The sequence below is a fragment of the Anas platyrhynchos genome, chromosome 5 (genome assembly GCF_047663525.1).
Source record: "Anas platyrhynchos isolate ZD024472 breed Pekin duck chromosome 5, IASCAAS_PekinDuck_T2T, whole genome shotgun sequence".
In the NCBI taxonomy this organism is placed as follows: domain Eukaryota; kingdom Metazoa; phylum Chordata; class Aves; order Anseriformes; family Anatidae; genus Anas; species Anas platyrhynchos.
This window is the reverse complement of record NC_092591.1, coordinates 31,238,210-31,261,545: the sequence shown is the minus strand read 5'-3', so window position 1 is coordinate 31,261,545 and position 23,336 is coordinate 31,238,210. Positions and strand designations below refer to the sequence as shown.

Here is a 23,336-nt window from a genome sequence, read left to right as displayed (position 1 = left end):
CTTGCTGCGTGAATATGACTAATGTTTTTGTGAGCCAACTAATTTCACAGGCAGGAGAGCAAGGACTGAATCTGCTCTGACGCCTCCCAAATCTGCAGTATCTCATCTCTGATGCCAGAAATTATTACCACAAGGCAAGAAAGTAGGGCTGAGGTCAAACGGGTAGCTATTTTCATTTGCAATGTCCTTTCGTGTATCGGGAGCAAGGAACAGCCTGCAAACTGGATGCTTTACCCCAGGAAATTTGTTTGAGAGGGAGGTTGGACAGTGATAGTGATGGGTACTGGGAGATGAGAAATGCTAGGTGTAAGTCAAAAGAAAGAGAGGCTCAAGCTGGAATTAAGAAGGAACTTGTCCTTGAGCCCACAACTAAAGCACAGCCAACTAAAAGCCAACTGAGCCCCCCAAAGTCCACCTATTTTACCAAGACATCTCCATTAAGCAGGGTATTCCTCAACACAACATCCCCTGAGTTGCTGGGTGGTCCTCACTGGAGCGACTGAGAGCATCGTGCAGGTCTCGAGGTGCTTGGCAAACACGGGTTTTCTCCTTGCAAATGTATCAGCATAAAGGTGGAGTCGGATATGAGCATTCAAGAGTGGAAAATGAAGGAGGTAGCTCAGGATCTGGGTAGCGGGAAACAGAAGAGAGAAAGCTTCATCTCCTGAAAAATGAACTGTTAGAGAGCATGTGCTGTTTTAATTAGGCAAAGCAGCAGAAGTGACTTGAGCAAGAACTCCAGGACTCCATCCATCCCATCTGGATAATTTTAAAGGAAATGTCAAGAGCAATAAAATAAATAAGTAAATCTGCTTCCCCTTGCTTCCTTACCATGGAGAAATTGGTCTTTCTGCAGAAAAGCACTGGAGACTGTCTTCCCCCATCTATAAATAACTAAAATAGCAAAAAAAAATTCCCCAGAATTTAGAAAAAAATGATTAGGAATCTAACACAGGCATTACAATTCTCACACTAGAAGATGGAGGGTGGGGGGGGGTCTGACCCTTTAACAAAGAAATCCTTTTCCACATGGGTTTATTACAAGATTATAACAGCACTTTCCCTCTGCAATGGTCCATCCCAGGGGCTGTGCCCGCTGGGGACATCTTGCGTGGGGCTGAGGATGCTTTCTGCACTGCGGCCCCACGCTGCCCCACATCTTGCTTTGGGATGCCATAATCCTCCACACCACACTCACTACAACCCTCGGGCCATGCAAAAGTTGTTTGTTCTCCTGCAGGCCCACAGTCATCCTCCTCAAATCACAGTTTCTCATGAAAACCCTTGCAAAGGAGGGAATTTAAATTGCAAGCCAACTTTCCCAAATATCAGAAAAAAATAATATAAATCAAAGTCGGGAGCGTCTCTTCTTGTTGCTGGATGAAGACTCTGGAAATGGAGTTGGCTTTGCAGGGAAGCCCTGCTGCTTTTTCAGCCCCGTGTTTACAGCCCCACATGCCTGCGGGGTTGCTGGCACCGGGCATTCGAGCAGCTCCCGAGGCGTCCCCGCTCCCTTTAGGAAATCCATTCACAGCGGGCGTTTCGGCTTTCATCTCGCAGGGAGGCGAGAACAAAACCCAACCGTGCTCATTTGTGTGCACGACAGCAGCTAATACGGTAAAATAAATGGCACTAACATGCCATATAATTCCCTCTTTATAGACTGTAATTATACAGTGTGGTATTAACTCAACCCTACTTATTTGCTGCACTCCAGCTCCGATACAAAAGGGGAGGATTTGGGAGCTGCACCTGGAAAAGAAGAAATGTCTCCACCGCCCCATCCCAGCCTGGGACGGAGGGGAAGCATTTAGTCGCAAGGTCACCCTCAATTTTGAGCAATTTAGAGCTTCATCCCTTGGAGAATTTCATATTTTTGACCCCAGGTGTAGCAGGGGACAGCTGGCGCACGCACGTGGTCCTTCCTGCACCCAGCGCCCCGTGTTTTGATCACCGGGTTCAGGCACTGCCAAAAGCATGCTCAGTGCTTTGAAAAGATGTGCTGCTATAGACAGGGTTTTCAAATTCTACATATTAAAAAAATAATAATAAAAATAATTAAAAAACCATCATGTTTATGTCACAGGAGAAAACCCAGGGAGCCTGAATCATGGCACGAAGGCATATGGGGAGTTCACCTTTTGGAGAGGAAAGGAGAAAAATTTTCTTACCCGCTCTTTCCCAGTGCACTCGATGTTTTCCAAACCACGACGTCCCTGCTGTGGAAAGCAGAAATGCTTCGGGAACAGTCCCAAACCGCTTCCCAAGGGGAAACCCCGCCAGGTTTTCTGCAACCATCTCATTCATCAAGCACTCAACATGCCCGGCACTGCCATTGCTGCCTAGCACACCGCCTTGCAAACCTTGTCATTTACGGGAGCAGAGAAAACTCGGAGCAACAAAGAAAACTGCTTCTAGCAACCTGCCTGGCGTTTAAGAGACGCTTGCACAGGGGCTGCTTTCTTTTCCCTTTTCTGTGAAGTCAGCGCAGACAAGCAGAGCACTACCTGCAGCGAGGTGTGCGACACGCATCTCTAAAAACAGAATTAATTTTGGGCAAGGGTCAGGTGGTGCCCAGCTAACACCTGCAGGCATCACCCTGCCCCTCCTGGCTTACTATAATGCACTGTGTGCTTCCCCCGTAGGGTAAACACAAACCAACAGGCTAAGAATTATTGGGCAGCCGAACCCGCTCCAAGTACCGCTCGTCCCTACAGAGCACTCCGAAGAGGTTTACGGAGATACGAAAATTAAATACAAAGCCGCAGAATAAATGGTGCTTCCACGCGGCGTATTGTGTAAATCCCGTTTAAATTGTTTCCTTTATTAAATATCCTTTCCACTTAGAAATGGATTAGCTGCTCTCACTAGAGGCTCCGGCGGAAAAGCCGTCCCATCCCTATAGCAACAAGTGACACGAACGCCACGCTCGCTCCCACAACAGCTCCTCAGCCTCGTGTTATCTGCCATCGCGGCATCTCCGATAAATTACTGATTAATTCTGATAATTTCAATAAATTCTGATTAATTACCTCCATCAGCACAGAGCCGTGCTACAGATTTGTGTTGTGCTGGGGGCTCCTTCGGTGGCCACGCTCACGGCCCCATCCCATGTCGAATGTGCCGATAGCACAGGTAGGAGTTTTCCAGCAAGGAAGGAAAGACGACTTACAGGTGGGTTGGCGGGGGATGCCTGCCCCAAAATCTCCTCTAGGAGCACGCAGAGCTCTTAACCTGTTTTTTAGACCAGGGTTTGGAAGAAAAAGAGTAATTGAAACAGCATGTGTGCCCTCAACCCCCTGTTTGAACACCCTGCTGCCATTACAGGGAGGATTAACTTTAAAAGGGCAGATTTGGCTGAATTTGTGGGGTTTGCAGGAGACTGGAGCAGCGTGGTTCAGCTGGTCCCCACCCCGCAGCCTCCTTTCCCCAGGGCTGAAGGGGATGTGCTACCGTCCTGCTGCTGTCTTCCCGCAGGAGATGCCCTCCAGCACCACCCAGCTCGGTATCTCTGGAAAAACAGCTTTGTGGGGCAAGGAAAGGCTTCAGTGGGAACAAACGACACAGGCTGAGCTGGGTTTTTATTCAGGTCTGGGTGCTGCTTGTTGCTTGGCAGCCGCTTGCACAGGACCGAGCTGAGCGCTCCATCGTGCAAATGCCATGGCCAAAATCACTCCCGTCTCTTGGCTGGGGTGAGTTTTGGCACCGCTACAGCCGGTGACAATTAGCAGTGTTCAGGCAGTGGTTAAACACAGCCACAGAGCTCGTGGCTTTTGCTCCAGGTGGGAAGATGCTTTGGTAACCAGAACTGACACCAAGAGCCGCTCTGCTTCTGCTCCAGGGGGAGGAAGGCAGTGATGAAGCCTGTAGGGAAGTGACTGCAGAAGCTTGTGCCAGGAGCCCCCCGGTGCCTCCCCTGGCAAGGAGCTGCCCCAAAACACAGCCCTGAGCCATGGGTTGAGCAGGTGCACCAACACCCCAAGGCTGCAGTGAGCCACCCTTCTTCCCCTTCCTCTGCAGCCCCCTTCCTCTGCACGGATTTTAATTCCCCAGCCTCCGGATGGACTTTGTAACACCTCCCACCCCTCCAGCACGTGTGTCCCAGTGCCAAGCCTCACCCTGCAGGTGGCTGCAGCCCCAAGCACCAAAATCACCCCAGCAGCCCACCTCTGGACACCACGTGTTGAAGCCAGGGCAGATGAGCCCCTGCCCGTTACCTTCATCACTGTTGTGAGGGCACAAGTGCCCAAATTCGTTCGATGCTAGCCCCAGAAGGGCTGTTTGCCCTCGGCTCAGCTCCTTGGGTGGCCAATTTCAACAATAAACCCATTTTATTTTGACGTTAATCACAGCTTTTCAGCTCACTGTGCATGAAGAGCTGGGATAGAAAAATTTTCTCAATTTTTCTTTTATTTTAAATCGACCCCTGGGAGACATCATCACTGCCTGGCAAAGCGCAGGAGCTGTCCAGAGGTAGAGGGCGTGCACAGAGCATGTTTTGGCCACCACACTGCTGATGTCTCAGGGTTTCAGCCCTGGCACTCTACGTGCACTAAGCACAACTTCAAAGTTTTGAGTGGGTCTTTAGCAAAAATCCAGGGTCAGGCACATCACGCCTGCTCACCCCACACTGGCTTGCAAATTTAAATGTCCCGGGATGAGCTCCTTTCTCCCCATGGGAGATAATTCGCAGCTTACTGCACTTCATTATCAAGAAGGTTTTCCTTTTTCAGCCCAAATTTTCTCATTTTTATCCACTCCTCCAGGTTTGTGCTTAACCTTTCCACAGCTCCCCACGAGGAGCAGCATGGTAAGAGGGCTCCTCATTAACGGTGATGGGCAGGGAAATCAAAAAAAGCAAAGGTCCTCTGGCAAAAACCAAAACCAAGCCCTAATCCCATGAAGATGTCAGACCAGGAACTTAATGAAAATGGGCTAATGAGGCTGGCAGGGTGGCAAGGTGGCTACTTAAGGTGGTGGGAGCAGTGGCCCCACCCGCGCACATCCATACACTGCTCCCACCAACAGGGCAATCTCAAAATCTCCCTTTTGAGGCAACCTTGGGGCAAGAGACAAGTGCAAAACCCCGTTGTGCTGCTGCCCTGTGTTTTAAGGCTGCTGTTCCCGTGCCCAGCCCATCTGCATTCATGCCACAAACCACGCTCGCCGCTCACTCCCCTCTCTATAATTAGGAGCTAATCCAGCATTGGTACCAGCCGTCACTTTTTCATCCTGCTCATTTTGTTCCCAGAACTCATTCTCCCCCTTCCCAGGCACGCAAGGGTCCAGCTCTAATTAAAACACAGTATTATTTATAGAAATAACCCATTCCAAGGGCCAGCCACCCAGCCAAGAGCTAAACCACGGCTCCTCCCCACTGCTCTGCGCCTGGAGCTCTGTGGATGCAGAGGGCACCAAAACCTGACACCAAACGCCACAGTTTTGGGGCGAGCAGCTTTGGCAGCAGCTTTTTGCCAGCATTTTGCTTGCAGCACTGTTTCCCATCGCTGTCCAGGCAGAATCATTTTGGCCTTACTCCCAGGACCTGCTGCTTGCTGCAAACACCCGAGCTCAGCACCTTCAGCCTGCACTCACCTGCGTTTGGATGCACGGAGGGTTTCCGCCAGATCCCACTCCTCACAGAAGTGCTGACCCCACTGTGTGACATCAGGTGGGTCACCTCATTCCTCTCAGCACTTACACCTGCTTGGGATCCCCCTCGTGCCTTTTGGGGATGTCCACAGAGGCGATACAGTTTGTCAGACCTGTCCTCAGCATGCGTTTGGTGCCCTGGGGCAGGGACGCTGCTGGGCTGGCAGAAATGCTGCCAAGTGGACTGTTGGCTTGGAGAGGTGACGCTCTGTGGGGAATGCTTTTCTCAAACCAACCTCTCAAAATGCTCCTAAAGTGCTTCTAAAGCACGGGCTGACATCCCAAGCCTGTGGAGACAGCCTTTGCCACTAACATCTTCCCCTTCTGAAAGGCAGACTTAACTATTCCGATGACAGCAGCTGTTGAGAGCAGACTAGAAATAAAATAAAAAATCAACCCCCTGGCCGATCCTCCATGCTCTCACTCAGTTTTCACAAGGAGCCTCACCAGCCATTCATTTTGGGGCTGCGTCCCAGCCAGGATGGGGACACCTTCCTCCAGGGACAGCCCCAAGGACCCAAGCGCCAAAACTCGCTCTCCCATCAGCACCCTCCAGGCTCTTCAAGTCCTGCACCCCGCAGGTACCCATCCTGAAAAGCTCAGGCAAGAAGGAGAAGAACAGCGTTGCACTGATTTTGTTTTCTAAATCAATACGATTTTTCAAATTTATTTTTTAAGAATTACTTCTAATATATCTTTCTCACAGAAGGAGGGTATAGGGAATGTTCTCATTCCATCTGTAAACACTGAAATACAGATCTGGGAAACCAGGGAAGAGACACAAAAAAAGTGCATTTTACAAAATTATCAACTAAAATATATTTTACATGTATTACGTTTCAATTTAAATTCTACCGGCTGCATTTTCAGTTTCAAAAAATATTTCCATATCTAATAGATTAAAAAAGCATGAAATATTTTCATTATGGATAAGACATTTTGATTCATTTACATGCTGTTTGCACAACAGCATAAGCAACCACGTGAATCTCAAACAATGTTCTTGGCCTGAAGCAGGTTCTAACATGAGAAGAGTCGGGATTTGTCCTCTCCGGACACGGAGCAGAGCCCCTTCCAAGCCCAGGGCAAGCGCAACTTCTCTTCTGCCTGGAGAGGAGCCAGGACAAAGGTGGGAGCGGGGGGGGGAGGGGGGAGAAGAGGGGTCAGAAGAAGGAATTTCATCGAGTTACTGTGGTTTCCAAGGCTGGGTTTCGAACCCTTCCCTGACTGTGCAGCAATGCTCAGGGTTGGCCTGGCAGGTGGGTCTTGGAGCACCCTGCGTCCGATGGCACTTGTGCTAGAGGGAGGTGGCTGCAGGCAGCTTGCCTGCTCCGGGCTGGGTAGCAGCAGCGTCCCTGCCGAGGCCAGCACGTGTGTTTAGGGCTCCTCGTGTCCTCCCTGGCTGGCACCGTGTGGCCACGGCCCCAGGGCACAGCTGCTCTGCTCCCCGTGTGCTGGGTGGCCACGATTCCCCTCGTCGTGATGGGCAGGAGCAGCTCTGCTTCTCCAGCGCCCTCCCACCCAGCAGCAGCAGGGAACACTCTCTGACACCTCCTTGCCCCCCTCCCCATGGCATTTTCGGTCACCTGAGAGCCCCAGCAGTGCTCCCAAGTCCTATCCCAGCAGCATGCTGCTGTACGGGCAGCCCAGCTGCGTCCTTCCAAGAGACCACCAGTGCCCAAGCTAATTGTTAAGGAGAAATCTGAGCAATTACTTTGACACTAACAGTATCTTGAGGTATCAGGGAGATGCTTCTCCCGTGGATTCTCGCCTACGCACCGAGGGTCAGATGTCCTAGAGCAGGGTGTTTGCCCCTCGGCAAGAACAACGGGGCTTTTCCAGCACCTTCTGCAACACCGAGCAGGAATCGTCCACCAGCAGCAGGGAGACGGGTGCCTTGCTGTCCCTCGTGGTGGGTGCCAGTTCTTGTCATCTCCTCTTACGTCTTCTTCTTCAAGACACGTTCCCCTCTTTGGTATGTAGAGCAAATCTCTGGAGACCTCCTGGTTAACAAGCTACGCCCATGTCACGGATTCAATGCCATGGGGTTTTCCTTCTGGGCACACAGCCACCGGAGCGAGCCAACGCCGCTCCCACCAGGGCAGCAGGCAGTGCAGGTAGCGCCACTTCCACCGACAGGATGACATGAAAGCAGTTTCAGTACTTCCACCATTTAACGTGAGTTCGGAAGCCCACCCCAAAAAGCAGAAAGATGCAGATCCCTAGCTCACGGGAGCGGCTCCAGCCGACGCAGCGTTGCTCCTCATCCTTCCCATTAGTGCAATCTCGACACGGATCCCAGCTTGGCGAGGCTGACTCGGCGGACTCTGTTACACCGTCCTTTGGTTTGCTTTAGGATCAACTCCGACAGCTTGCGTTGAAGATAAACTAAAGTCTATCTAGGATCTATACACGTAAGGCAAGAGGCAAAAAATATTTGCGGGGCGCGGGCTGCATCTGTCAGTGCAAGCCCTTCCCAGTACTCAGGTCCTTTCAGGAGCCACAAAGCCACTTTGGTGAGCTCGCTCGGATGACAGGAGGGGTTTGGAGATGAGGGGAAGCTGCAAGGCAGCGCTGGGACAGCTCTGCTGGTGGCTTCAGTGGGACACCCAGGGTTACAACAGTGCCGTAAAGGGGGGCTAAGGAAAAAAAGCCAAAAACCACTCAGAGTGTGTTTGCCATTTCTCCCCCCAGGTGTCTAGCTTCACACTGAAGACGTGGGGTTAAAAGACATTACAGAAAAACAAACTGGGAAGAAAGGAGTAAACCCACTTCTATCACTACAGCCCTCTGCACCATCAGAGCAGGAGCAATGCTCAGAAGAGAGGAGAAAACGTGGTTTTCACCAACGGAGCCCACTTGGTGTGCTCCCAGCTCCAGAGCAATGCATGCCTGCTGGCAGCGCGCCTTATGGGATGCGTGATCCTTCAGGGAAGGGCACCTAGGACAGATGCACGGCTCTGCAACGCCACACTGGGAGGTAAATCCTGCTGGCTCCCTCTCTGCCTCTGAGCTGGAGCAGATTTCCTAGCCTGGCTGCCAAGCCTCAGTCCGGGTGGTGAATCGCAGAACAACTCTTAAAAAGGTGAGGGGAAGAGAGAGATTAGGAGGGGAAAAAAGGGGGGGGGGGAGGAGGCTACCTCTTCCCCCCGATGGAGCAAAACCAATTCAAGCATGACACAACGCCACTCTGCGTCCAGGTAGCTTCAAAAGCAACTGTTGTATTTCGGGGGAGCTCTCGCTCACCAGGAACCTTCCCTCTTCCCTGTGGGACAGAGGAGACTCCTGCGCTCTGCCAAGGAACCGGTCTCAGTCCTCCCACTTCACATCAGGGCACGAAAACCACAGAACTATCACAGCTTGATTCATCCAACGCACCACAGCATCCCTCCTGCACCTTCCCACCGTCCCCACCAACGATGGCTCTGGATTCAGCTTACTGGCTTTTATCCCCTACAACCCCCTCCTCCCAATATATGCATCTCTAGATACATATATAGATATAGATTTACGTATGCAAGTACCTATATCTATATACATATATTTATTTTATACGTATATATTTTCATTTATGCTTTTAACGAAGTGCTGTGCTTTCAACTGCTGCCTTCCTCCGCAGGGATCTGCTCCCGCGCGTGCTGTTCAGTCCGAGGAAAGAGCGCTGGGCGCTCTGCTCTGCAAGCAGCACGAGGTGAGTCGCCACGAGCGCACGCATGTCCCAGGCTGCCAGCCCGCCGTCGGCTCTCTGGTGCTGCTCACCCCTCACTGCGGTCCCGCTGCAGGGCTGCACTACTGCGGGTTCTTCAGGATGCGCCCGTGTCTGAAGTCGTAGACGTGACGACAGAGGAAAACCAGCTCGGGGTCAGTGTCCTCGGGCACCTTGCGGTGCAGAGGCGTGGAGTACTCTTCCGAGGGAGGAACCATAATGGTTTTCCTGCCAGGGATCCCTTCGACTCGACGCTTTGCCAAGGCACAAAATCTGCAATGCAACGACATTGGAAGAGTTAGTGTGGACTCCCTTCATCTCTCACCGCACAATTTTCACTGTTTGTGTCAGTCTTTCTAACCAGAAGCCACGAGCGTGGCTGCCCGAGGATAAGGAGCATGGGGAGCATGTAGGAGAATTCACCTTTGCTCAATAGGGTGACACAGCTCTTGCTTTTGATCCTACACCGAACCGTACAGAATGACACGTTGGTTTTGCTCTCTACACTGGCAGGTTCCATGCAGTATGAAAGATGATTGCAATTAATCCACCTTGTTGTTACTACTTTGGCCTTGTTTTTGTCAATTAGCCCTGGAAAAGTCTTATGCATCAGGGCATTGCTTGGATGGACACAAAGGGGCTGGGTACGATGAGGGCAGGGTCAGACACTGCGTTTCAAGCTAACTGTGCCTGTTACAGGCAAATACACAGCACCTCCTGCAACATTTTAGAGACATCCACACCTCCCTGAGTAAGTGACAAAAGGCATTCTCTCTAGAAGAAAACTTTTGTCTATCTGAGCTGTACTCCAACATTTTGCCTAACAGACATCCACGCGAAGTCAGGTGCTGGCCCAAAACAGCAAAGAGCAACGAGCTGGCTTCAGGTCACAGAATCATTACGGTTGGAAAAGGGCTCCAAGATCATCTGTCCAACTGTCCCCCTACCACCACCATCACCCACTAAACCAGGTCCCCGTGACTGAATGCCCCATGCACCTACTAGGGTGATCCTGGAGGAGCTCAGACAAGCTCCTGAGACAACCTCTAACAAAAAAGAACATCATTTTGTGAGCACTCAAGCCAGTTCAGCTTCACGCCAAACACTGGATATGTGCATGTTCCTTACACATGCATGTTTCAAACACCAACCGTGCTACCTGTGTCTAAGCTAAAGAAGCTGCCTGCAGCATGGCAAGTCACACAGCCTGGCTCCAGTCAGGGATAAACCTGTCGAGTCTTTCACACCAGGTAAGAGCAACAGGAAAGCAACAGCTTCATGCCATCAACTGCACTAGCACTTCTAGGATTCAGGGCAAGAAAATCCCCTGTTCTAGGTGCTCAGCTGTTCCTGTCCAGGATACATTAACAACCCTTTTGCCAAAGCCTATGGTACAGACTAGATTTTGCAGCCTGCAGTAGTAAATCCTTTGGGTAAAAGTGACCAAAGACAAAAGCCATCTCAGAGCTGATCAGAGCTAGCTCGAGCAGTCCACAACTCCTAAATCACTTAAGAGCTACTTCTTGGCTTCTGAAAACCTTTATGTCTTTGTCAGACTTCCACACAGGCAAAGGATGAATTCAGGATGCCTTCAGGGAACTTCATTCAAAGGTAACCTTACCCACAGCAGAACACACACACACAAAAAATAATCCTGCCAACAGCTGTTCCAGAAGAGCAGACTGTTAGGAGCGAAATGAGCTGTTTGAGTCCAAAGCCCTAGGTTGGTTTTTAGTTTTCAAAAGAGGGAACAAAATTTAGTTTAAAGCGAGTTTGGAAAAGTTTGGTTTTAGAAATTCAAACAGCGTAGCCTTAGGCTAGGAGCAGGAGGACAAAGAAGAGAGCTGCAGGACTTAAACATGCCCTCTGTGGTAAGACTCCAAAGTCAACAACATACAGCCAGCAAAACTGAAGACATTTCAAGCACTATTTTGCGTTATGGACTTGTGTGCCCATTCAATCCCTGTTTCCATTCTGCTCTGCTCATCCATACAACCAAGGATGGCAAAATGGAATATGGATGCTCTGAAATTCTTACTGACCGAGTTTCCATTCAACCAGCACAAGTTTAACTGTAAGTGCTTTAGTCACGACTCCAAGCGACCCAGAACGCCCAAATCTGCAGGCACGACTGCTAGGATCCAGTAGCAACACTGACAAAAGCTGATCAGCAGGCATTTGAGCAAACTAGGGCATCCATATACCAGAGGGACCACCATATAAGATGATTTCCAGCCTTGCTCAGTTTGAATTTACCACTGAACTAGGTCCATCATTATGGGTTTTCCTGCACTGTCCTCTACAGATGTCCACATGCTGTGGTACCAAGATCATACAAGTACAAACATTTGTAAGCCCCTTAAAGCATATCTCACACACAAAACGATGAGATATGTAATGAGCTTGGCGTGGAAGAAGTGCTCCCAGACCCCAATACCAAACTTGTATGGAGAGTGAGTGCAGCTCATCCAGCTCCACCTGGACCAAAGCTTGTAGGGCAGGGAAGGTTCTGCTGGGTGATGGCTGGAAATGGAAAGAGTGACAAGAGCTGGAGACAGACACAGGTCTCAGGAACAGCAGCAAGTTAAGAGCACCACCTACCTGCAGTACTCTGCAAAGGTCAGCACGTAGCACTTCTCCTCTATGCAGGCAACACTGTTTTCGTCCTGATGCCGGGATGCAAAGATCTCATTCTGCAAGAGAAGGAAGGAGGCGGTCACCCAGCTGGCCAGGAGCTGCAGGGAGGCAGGGCCAGCCCCACTCCTTCACCCATCACCTCAAAGAGAAGGCTACCACAGCATGCTCATAGCAGGTGCTCTTTAGAGCCAGTATTGCAAATAAGTCAGACACTTTCCAGGTGTCTTGTGGCCCTGCAAGAGGTTGCTTTTGCTCCAGCTTATCCTAAACCTGACTTTGTACAGGGTCCACAAGAAAGGATCCTTCAGACCACATGCAGAAAACCCGGTGGGCAACGCTTCTGCAGGCAGGAGGTTGAAGTGCTCCCCACCCACACGTTCCTCTGAGCTCCTAGGGATGAGGGATGTTCTTCATTCATGTTCCTTTCCTGTGCTGGAAACCCTTCCAGTTCATTTGTACAGCTAAGAGTAGAAACAGAGTTTGAATAGCACTTTGCTGTCTTACCTAATGGCCTGTGACACACTCTCAGAGTCTTTCTAATCCATTTCTATATCAAAGATAAAGCAACCCATTCCTTTGCTACCATTTCTTCATCCTAATCCAATTTAAAAGGCTGTTTTAGTGAGGGAAGTAGCAATAGCCTCTTCTCCCAGGGTAATTTAGGAAACTTGGCTCTGTAGCAGGCAGGATTGGTTAGACACGGGGCAACCCAGACGGAGCCGTTTTAAAGAATTTCAGATGTGGTTAGATCAGCAGAGATGATCTGTGGCAATACAGATGCTCTGCACAAGGCTGGAAGCGTTACCTGCAGGCTTTGCTTCTGCTCACAGCCCCAGGGAAGCAGGCTGGAAAGGAAGACTCAAACCAGGGTCACCATTTGGGGCCAGGCTTAATCAGAGAAACTGAAAATGCCACACCTCGCTTCTGCACGTTGAGGTTTTGGTCTACTCCTTACATCAAAATGATCTGAGTCATCTTTGGCAAGCCCATCGCAGTTACTCAGCCCACATGGCAATCTCTCATTTCAAGGCTTGTATAATTAAGCAGGTGTGCAGAAAAGTGGCTCAGTTCCTCCTAACCAGACTCCTGGCTCTCTCCCTACACTAAAATGCAACTGGATGCATTCTTGCTTCATTTACAGACCAGGAAGCTATGAGGTAGCATATTTTGGTTTAGAAACTCCTCTCTGCCCTGCAAGTCAGGCAGGTACAATTCCCTGGCTGTTCTCCAATCCTGTTCTCTCACACCATTACAATTTTATTTAAATGAAAAAAGGCATCAAGGATTTCAATGGGTCAAAAACAGCAGTAAATTCTCCCTTCCTGGTTTAAAAACAGCATGTTCTGCCACCCGACACTAGTCCAAGCAAAGCAGAACAAGGCATGAAGTCATAGTGATTCACACATTTTTCTTCTTAGAAGTGAACTCTATTAACTCTGGCACAACATCCTCAAATCAGTCCAGTTCTTGTCATAAATTTAAACAGGGGTGGATGATGCATCCGCATTTCTGCACAGAACAAACACATTTCCAGAGCTCAAGAAGCAGATTCAGGGATTTTTATGATAAAAAGGCACCACGTGACTTATCTGCTCAGACATCCTGCATAATCAAAATTGCAGAATTTCAGTGGGAGTTTCTGCATCAAGCTCCACGTTTCGGTGTGAATCAGAAAACCCTTTTCAGAGAGGCTCCTCATCCTGATTCAATATAAACTCACTCCTCCTTACTCCTAAAGCAGAAGTCAAAACAAGTTTTCACTTAACGCTCAGGATTTTCTCCGATTAAGCGGAGAAACATTAAAATTTACCAGAGGCAGCCACAAAAAAGACGCAGCAGCTTCTATCACAGCCCAGAGCTTCCACACACGACAGCAGACTGGGGAAAACCCGTGTGTAGGGCAGCGCCGCTCCGCACATCTGGCAACAGCTGCGCCGCCGCCAAGAGACAGCTCCGTTTTCCTCCACACGGCAGCTCAGCCCCCTAAGTTTGAGGCCACCCAAGCATGCAGGAGGATCCTCAGGCTAATCCCCTCTTCTCACAAAAATATAGACGTGCCCCAGCCTCTAGTTTCGCGTCCGGGTGGCTCACCTGGTGCATACTGGGGTTACGGCCTCCCTGAGTGTGCTCCGGTCTGTAATACCACAGGAGGCTCATCATCAGCTCCCCTGCAAGAAGATTTATTGCAGAATGTCAAGGCTCAGTGCTGTCACAGTGTTTTCCCACTAATATCCAGCTTCCTCCCTTTCATTTCCATGGCGCTCGTGTAGAGGCAGCTGTGCCGTGATAAATATTTCATGCTGAACTAGGTGTCCTTTTGTTACAGCAAGGAGCTGCACCGAGTCAGTCACGTTGCTTTCCCATCACACCTTCACCCCCTTCTACTTGCATTACATTGTCACAAAGAGGTGGGCTATGCACAAAAATCAAGCATTTCCCTAAAAAAAAAAAAGTTTCCATTGCGGCTCGGGGTTGGAGGAGATCCTCACCCAAAGCTTGCAGCGTGACCTCCCACACTACCACCAGAATTGCTGCTGCTGGATGGCACGACCGAGCCTGGCCTCACCACACACTATTACTTTTTACAAAATACATTTTTTTTTTGCCCTTCTTCCTTTTAAGCAAGAGCTGCACTTTGCAACACTTGACACAGCCCTCAGCAGGCAGATTCAGGACCTGAACACCAAAAGCACACTGCTCCCATCCCCGCCCCTACTCGGGTGCTATCAGAGCCTCTGCAGATAAGCCGTGCTCCACACCAACTCCCAGCCCACGTGTCTGCTGGCGTTTGAGTAAACAGCAGCTCCCCAGATGTTTGCTGCAATGGAATAATAAAGGAGATCATTGCTAAGATGTGCACTTGGCTGATATTATGTGCTTTCACGACCAGGAAGATTTTGATTAGCAGTCCCAGCCTAGTGATTAAAGAGCATTTCAGCTCCTGGAACAGTCTGAACAAAACCCATGGAGCTAATCTCCTCCCCTGTCACCCAACCTGGCAGCAGCGGAGTAGCCTAACGAGCCTGCAGCTCTCCTGAGATCCGTCGCCTCCCCAGTTCCTCATCTGTCAAGCAGGGAAGCCAAAACGTACTCTTTTGGCTCAGTACCTGTTTTGGGGTCTTCCCACAGAGCCGATATCTTCGCAACGTACGGCATCGATTTCTTCCTGGGTCCTGATTTCAAGAGGACGGTGTCTCGTACCCGGATAATCTCCCCGTCTCTCTCCACAGCCTGATAGCTCTTGCGAACAGCTGGCTCAGGTTCATTCTACAGCATTGGCACACAGAAGAAAAAGCAGCCCAAGCATACAGGCAAAAAGTTAGTTTATTGTTTGCTGGCTCGATCCAAGAATTCTCTGGTCCTGCTGTGAACTAAAAGCTCTCAGTAGGCTTAGACAAGTTAAGTGCTTCCACTCCAAGATAAGTCATCACCATAAGACCACCCCTGGCATCCCTTTTCCCACTGTGTTGGTTTACGAAAGCAAAGACCAGGTCAAAATAACTACTCGGGGCATTCCTAGGTAAAGAAAGTAGGGAATAGCATCCAAGTGCTTGCAGGTCATTTGTGGCCACTGTTTTCAAACAGAACATGAGATAAAATACAACTATTCCTCTTGTATTGTGCTGGCAGGAAGGAACAGCTCACCAATCGGACAGCAAGTCTCACAAAAGCACGCATCTGTGAAATTAATACTCTTATTTCAAATTAAACCAAGAACAATTGCTCCTTCAATTCTGCAAAAAGACCCTCCTTCAGAGAAACCACCGCTTTATCTGCCTACTTGTGCGTTTTCTTCATATCCAAAGGCACTGGAAGCTAGGTGTATTTTGAATGCTCTGTGCTTCTTTGATATAAACATCGAAAGAAAGCAAATAAAAAATGAAATATTTCACACAAACAAGGCAGGCAGCAGCAGCGAGGCAGCAGTGTAAAGCTTTCTATAACAAGGCTGCTGGCATTTCCTTAGCACCTGCTCATGTTACAAAAGGATTGCTTTTAGGACCGTGAGCTTTATTTTTTGATTTTTGCTCTGAAAACTGAGTTCAGAATGCCCGAGCAGGATGGGTTTAGCCTTCTGCCAGATCGTCCAAGCAAAATGGGAAGCATTCTGTGCCGGGACTTCAGGAGATTCACGGTGTGCTGCCCCTCTCAATGTGTCACAGCGTGAGTGAGGGGTGAAAGAGGCCCATCTCCAGCTTCCACAGGCTTCGTCTTCCTACAGCCCTTGCTACCCGTGTGCAGCTCTGAGAGCTGAAACCACAAACCTGGGTGATGATCACAGCAGCTCAAGGTTGTGCCATCACACCAAGTGGCATCACAGATGTGTCTGCCCAGGCCACGGCTCTCCTTACTGCTGACGTTTACTGAACAAGCTTACAGGAGCTGCCTTTGGACAACTGATCCTTAGAGCAAGGCTAAACCACCCCTTATTTTCTCAGTGTTGACCTAACCCAGGAGGAAGAAGCTGGAGATGATCTCTGTAAGACGGACTCACGGGTGCCACCCTCATAAATGCCAGAGTGTTCATCACCACAGCATTTCGGCTGATGCCAGCACAGGAGCAGCAGGTTTTCCTTCCTTTCCAAACCTCTCGTCACGCAAGGCAATGCAGGGTGTGCGAGAAAATCAGAGCCAACAGCCTGGCCTCAAAGCCCAGCCAAAGGGCTGCTGACTCACAACGTGTCTGGGAGGTTTTAGAAGACATCAAGCGACCACCTTTACCTTGGAACAAGACCCCAAACCTTCCCAAACCTCCAGGACCTCAGCAATATGGAGATGCTCAAATGGATTTGGAGAAAAATAGATGAGGAAAACAACAAAATGAACGAGAAAGCAGTGCTCCACAGACACCTACCACGACGTAGACGGCCTTCTCGCAGGCTGTGCCGACGGGTATCCAGCCGTTGGTGGCCCGTCGCCGGCTGATGCGCTGCTGCTTTGGGTGGCCGTGGCCGCCCGCCGCCTTGCTGTCGGAGGCATGGAGGCAGCCCGTGGTGTTTCGGAGGCCGGATTTGGAGCCGCTGGGAGGCTTGGAGCTCTGCGGACATTCCCGGGCCATGGTCTGAGGGTCGGAGTTGGGGGTCTGCAGGTGAGGAACGGGTTCTGCAGCTGGCGGCACGCTGGGTACAGGGCATCCTGAGAGCGGGTGGGCAGGCGACGCGGGGTGCCCTGCCACGGGGATTGTGAGGTTCAGCTGGTCCAGAGACTTGCAGCCTTCTATGAGAAGGGAAGGAAAAGAGGCACGAATGTCATTTGAAATACAAGAGGACTACACAACCAGGACTGTCCCAAAGCACCAACACCGTCCCCTGAAATTCTCTTTATTGCATTACAGCAGCGAAGCCCCTTCGTGTCGTAATTTCATTTTGCACCGTCACAGGATTCTAAAAGCGAAGATGTTTCTAAGCCTGTGATCCTCCAATATGTTGTTGCTGATGACACTGCGCTACAACAAACCCCTCTGAAATCCCCCCAAGTCCTGCCAGCCAGTAACACACATCAGACTGGCCAGCATCCAAAGCGCTCCAGCCTGTCGATATGCATAAAGGAAATAAAAGGCTTATCGGAGTGATGGGAGGGATTAAACCACGGCAGTGGCAGAAGCCAGCTTCTTTCCAGAAGCTGAATTCAAGTAATCAGGGGAAAAATGAGAAGATTCTCCAAATTAACTCCAGAAATACAAAAAAACGTGGATCAAAACTATGTGAAATGATGCATGGGGCTGCCTTCAGCAAAACCGCGCCCCCAGGGCAGAAGCAGTGACCACGACAGGTAACTCGGCTGCTGCTGCCTCTCAGAAGCAGCCTGGAACACCTACAGATGTCCTAAAACAAGCCCCCAAACCAGGCTGAGGCCAAGAAAAGAGCAAGTGTGGTCTGTTTTACCTTGTGTCAGCAGGAAGACAACCCCCAGACCGAGACATAACTCGTTCCTACCCCCTGCATCCAAAGGCACGCTTTCAGTGGTGACTGAAAGAGTAGCTGAGGGCAACCTCCAGGAGATGCCTCCAGCCTAGAGCGTGACCTAGCAGGTCTGCGGTAGCACGCTGCTGCACAACAGAGAGCTGCTAAAGAACATAAAAAGGTAATAAAAGCCACGAAGTCACCGAGCTCCGGCTGAATAATGAACGAGATCCCCCTGCAAGAAGGGGAAATCGGCCTCCCTCCCTACCAGGGCTGCACCGAAGCCAGTGCTGAACCGCGGACCCGAGGGCTGCTGTGGGCATCGCTGGGGTTTGCTGACCCCGAGCAGCAGATGCTGAAACAACTTTGCTGGTGAGACGTCAGGGTGTGAGTTCAGGAATCCCCACAGGACCCGTGGAGCGGTGAACCACCGCTTCCCTGAATCCCCTCTCCCCTGTTTTGCTCACAAGAGGCTGCAACTCGAACATGCCACCTGAGACAGATCCTCCCCGTGTCACACACCGTGTTGGATCCCCTCGTACCGATGCTCTCAGATGGGAGCCTGGCACTTCCAACCGAGTAATCCTTGAATTCCCTGAACTAACCCACTTGAGGGGAGGATGAAATTTCAGAGGCAGACCTATAAAAACCACCTCCTAAGCACAAACTCCTGTTAATATCCTGGGAGACCTCCTTCAGCCTGCAGAACAAAGTCTAAATTATTCTGATGCGGAGACTTTTAAACCCGAGCTGCTCACAGGAAGGAACCGAGAGCCCGCGAAGCATTCACACGTGCAGGAGGCTTTAACCCAGAACGGGCTGCGTCCAAAAATGTGCTACAGCAGGAAAGGATCCTGCCGCCTGCTAATCCACGTTGGGAAAAGCTCAGAGCAGCGGGGTGACACATTGCTGGTAAACACATACCCTGAAACTGCCAGCTCCGCGAGAAGCCACTGGGCTTGTAGGGAGGGCTGAACTCAGAAAAAAGCCCCTCTGCTTACTGGGAATCGGAGGCAGCAGCATGCAAAATGTTGAAGAAAAAAAAAAAAAACGAAGCAGGCTGGCATGACCTGGGGGCACCAGGCAGGAAGGTGTCAGACGAGAACACGCTGCCGAGCTGGTTGTCTTGGGATCGAAAGGGCACCGAAGCTGCGAGGGAACACTGCCTGGCCCCTGCCGTAGGAAGCAGCGCTACGACAGCGGAGATATTTAGGGAAAATGGAAATTATGCTTCGACCAAACGCTCCCGCCTTTCAGCAGCTTCCTACAAGGGAAGATGGCAAAGCCTCGCTCAAACCCAAACCTCAACCACCTACCTGGAAAGCTGTTTGGGGTGGCTCAGTCGTGCTTCTTCTGACTCGAACGCGTGCCTATGGTTAGGTGAAATGCTAACGCTTACACCCCCAGCAGCTGAGCAGCAGCTCTGCCTGCACAGCACGTTTGGAAGCAGCAGCAGTGCCTTGCTTGGTGACTTTCACCAACTACCCCACCCTTCCACTGCCACTCACCCCATTTCGGGGCCTGATTTTTCCAGTTGAATAGCAAACAACAGCACCGCTATCCGCCGAAGCGACGACCTACCAGCACTTACATCACCGCAAAGAAATTCAAGCATCAGTCCAACCAGTAGACTCAAACTGAATCATGGCTCAGCCCTGCCAGATCAGATCGAATGAAACCTTAAAAGACTGCATCCCCTGAGCAGCTTTTACTGGGAAGAGTCTGACAACCGAGGCAGAGCTCGCTTCTTTGCGCTGCTCTGCCAGGATGCTTCGGTTGTGAGAGCAGGCTTTTGGGACGGGATGGGCAACGCAGCCTGACGTGTTTCAGGCCCTCTGCTCAGCAGCAGACAGCGAGAAGCCTTGCAAAGCATCTAGGAACGGAAACCACGCATTTTACACCAGGCAAAGCAGTCAGCTCCAGCACAACAAGCCCTCGGTCACTTCCTTTCTGCCTAGATTCTTTCAGCACTTCCATGATTTCCACACCAGTTAGACTTTTCAAGGGGCTTTTTAGCCTTTCTGGGCTAAAACTGGGGGAAAGGGAGGTGAAACAGATTTCTTTCCAATCCCAAGCTTTGAGGAACCGCGAGACACCTCCAGTAGCCACTGAGCAAAAAAGCAAAGAGCAGCCCTCTTCTCCTAGGAACGCCAACCGAGATGTTGCTCACGCTTTGCACCTTACCTGCTGCAAAAGGCATTTTGTAGGGGTAGCTGTTTCGTCCCGCGTGCACGCTGCTGATCCTGCCCTCCGGCACGTGCACGACGCCGCAGACGCTGTAGCTGTTAATAGCCGTCCCTTCCCCACAGCAGTACGGGGAGCTGCACCAGTGGAGGGGCTGGAAATGAGCACCCGATGGCAAGGAGCCCGGCGATACCAAGAGCCCCTCACAGGTCGCAGACTGCGAAAGCTCATCCTTGGGGTAAACCGAGCAGTGAGAGTAGCCACTGTATCCACTTTGGCCATAACAAACGTAAAACCCGTTCAACGGAGTCAGATCCGAGGACTCATAGAGACATCCACAATCCGTGTGATTCCCGGGAACGGGCAAGGGAGGGAACTGCTGCACGGGAAAGGAAGGCTGATGAAATTCCTGCTTGGGAGTTGGGGATTTCTCTCCGGGTCTTCCATACTCAGGCTTCATGGAAGCTTGTCCACCCATGAGCAAAGGCAGTCTGTGGTAGAAGCTCTCCGTGCTAGCGTAGGAGCTAGAGAGGGATTCGTAAGGGACGGGTTCAGCCGTCCTGTAGAGCCTAGAGGAGTCCCGCTGCTCTGCTTTCCCGAAAGCGCCCAGGGTGAGCCCCCGCCAGCCGTGCTGCCCTTCCATTTTCAAGCTCGCCGCTTCCTTTTTGGACTTGACGCAATTCTTCCGACTGGCTTTGGCCCACTTGAGCGTAGATTTCGAACAGTGGTTCTCGGACTTGCCCTCCCCATCCGATTTACTCCTCTGCTTCAGGGGCTGGTCCTTCTCGTGGGTCAGCTTCAGAAAGGCCACAGCGTTCAGGCTGGCCAGTCTCTTTGGGGTGGGATGATAGGGGACGGTACCATCCTCCCTCTTTGTCCCATCATCAAAGACCTCATCCAGCGAATGCTCACAGCTATTGCATTTCTGACTGGGCTCGTGGCGGTTTTTGCCTTTACCTGTTTTCACAGCTGGTTTCTCCAAGGCAGACCAGTTGTCACCAGCTTTGCAATGCAAGCTCTTGACCGTACAGTCTCCAGAGGCTTTGGCAGAATCCCTCCGACAGCGCCTGCCAGACAGCAAACCATCGTCCCGCTCAAAAAGCAGATTGTTCACAGCCTCTGCATTCAGTGAGGCCAGCCTACGCTTCCTGGGCTCCGAAGGAGCGGTGTCAAGGTCTTCGTCTGTCCCCGGATAAGTTATTGTGCACTTCTCCCCAGAGGAATCACTCTTCCCCGCTCCCACGGGCTTCACTTGTTCAGCAAAAAAGGTAGGTCCCAAGCCCTCCACCCAACTGGGAAGGTCCTTCTTTTTGCAGCTCTGCGTCTCCTTTGACAGAGATCCAGCCACGTCCTCCAGCCTGGTGAGGAGCACTTTGCAGGTCTTTTTGTTCACCGAAGGGAGCAGGCGTCTGCGCAGCGGGTACGTCTTGCGGACTTCCTGCAAGTTCTTGCTTTTGTTCGGCCCCGCAAACCCACTCGGCCCGTTGGTGCTTTCGGTGCCATCCCCGTCCTTCTGCTCGCCGCCCTCTGCCCGTGTCCTGTCCATCCTCCCGCTGCCTGGGGGGGACGAAGCCTGGCCAGCAGAACCAGCTGGATGCTTCAGAAGGAAAAGTTGTTTCTTCCGGGCATGCGTCATAGGATCAATGTCCAATCCTGAGAACGAAGAGAGGAAAAAAAAAACATCTGTTAATAGCACTGAGAGGGACCCACCTCCTCACGAAGCACCGGCTGCCGGTTAGGAAACACTCGGGCCAGCTTGTTGCTGCACAGAGCCGAGTCTTTTTGGGTGACGGCCAGTTAAGCCAATTAGGAGACAGGATGCAATGTGCTGCGGTTTAATATTAAGCCCTAGAACATGGCAGTAATTAAAGGCGAGGTGGTGACGGCAAGTGTCACAGCAGCCAGGAAAACCAGGATTTATCCAGAGAGTTGTTTCGCCAGCTCCCAGCCCAAACGCATTCCCCGCTAAGCCGATGCCGTCTCTACCACGTTACAAACTCTCATCGCATCTACCAAAGCTCATCTGAATCCCGGTCCAGGGTAGGCACAGAAATAAATGCCAGGTATGTGACTGCTTGCGTGTTGGTACAGGCAGGCTGCTTCACTGTCGTTTTTTGAAACAATTAGACAGAAGAAAAACAAAAAAAAAAGTCCACCTACTCATATAAAAAGTAAACTTGGGTCTATTAGGTGGAGATCTGCCAACGCTAATAAAATAAATACATGCAAATCCCTATACAGGTTAGGACCTGGCTACCTGGTGCTGCTGTCGTTCCCCACAATCGCGTTTTGTAAAAGCTGCGGACTCCCACCAACCCCATCGCCACATCTGGCAGAGGCTCGAGCAGGCTCGCAAAAAGAGGAAAGGGATTACTTAGCCGTGTCATCCCTGACTTTCCATCTAGATGGAAAGGACACCGTTAAAACCGACACGAATGTCCAAAACAGAAGAAGGAAGAGATAAGCATCTGCCTGCGAGGCTGAGCAAACCACCTCCCTGCGCCCCGACACGCTGCTGCCCGGCCGGCCCCACCGCCTCCGGACTTTCCCAGCCAGGTAAAAAGTTAAAGAAACGGTCCGGCTCCGATTTACCGTAAGAGGGAACTTTTCCTGCCAGTGCAGGAAGGCCTCGGAGGAGAACGGCTCGCCCCGAGCTCTATGCTGAAAGCCACGAAAGTGTGCGAGTTTGGGATAACCACAGGCATTGAAAAAAAAAAAAGTCTAATTGAGATATGTTGGAACAGATTTAACACAGCCTGTATCTGAGCATGGGAAACAGCAGCAAAGGGCGATCGCTTGCATTTAGTGGTGTTTACAAAGCAGTCAGATTCCCTTTATAGGCACCGAAGTGCCAGGCTTCCCACCAGCATCCACCCGGGAGCTGTTGGATGCCCCCTGCACCAGGTATTTACTCGGCTGCAGCACCCCGCGATTGACACGATCGACGCCGGCCTGCTACTTGGAGGCTGGCTAATTAAAGCTCCTGCATCTGTAGTGATGAGAACAAAGCTACCAAATTACAAGAACTGTTCATTTGATATGGCTTAATCAAGCTGATAATTAGATTATCTATTTGAAATAAGCCCAGTGTGTTTTAATTGACTTGCTTCTGTATGCATTAACTAAAAGAAAACCAGGAATTGAAAGCCGCCGTGGTTTGCACGTTGTTTTTGCAGATGTCAAAGCCTTCCTGGGATGTCCTGGAGTGACTGAACCCTTTACACCCCGTTACGTGTGGGATAACTCCTCTGGCT

The 23,336-nt window shown here is 50.8% G+C and overlaps 1 protein-coding gene across 2 annotated transcripts in view; it reads right to left on the bottom strand.

The window, feature by feature from the left end:
• Window positions 1-9,179: 9,179 nt before the first annotated feature.
• Window positions 9,180-23,336, bottom strand: part of BAHD1 (bromo adjacent homology domain containing 1) — a 35,798-nt gene continuing 21,641 nt past the window's right edge. For both annotated transcript variants that reach the window (XM_072038659.1, XM_027458260.3), the window contains exons 2-7: window positions 20,083-21,735; window positions 16,851-17,212; window positions 15,103-15,262; window positions 14,087-14,163; window positions 11,960-12,051; window positions 9,180-9,631 (exon numbers count right to left, since the gene is read on the bottom strand). In XM_072038659.1, coding sequence (XP_071894760.1) covers window positions 9,442-9,631; window positions 11,960-12,051; window positions 14,087-14,163; window positions 15,103-15,262; window positions 16,851-17,212; window positions 20,083-21,735 — 2,534 coding nt within the window. In that variant the 3' untranslated portion in view covers window positions 9,180-9,441. The remainder of the gene's footprint in view (window positions 9,632-11,959; window positions 12,052-14,086; window positions 14,164-15,102; window positions 15,263-16,850; window positions 17,213-20,082; window positions 21,736-23,336) is intronic.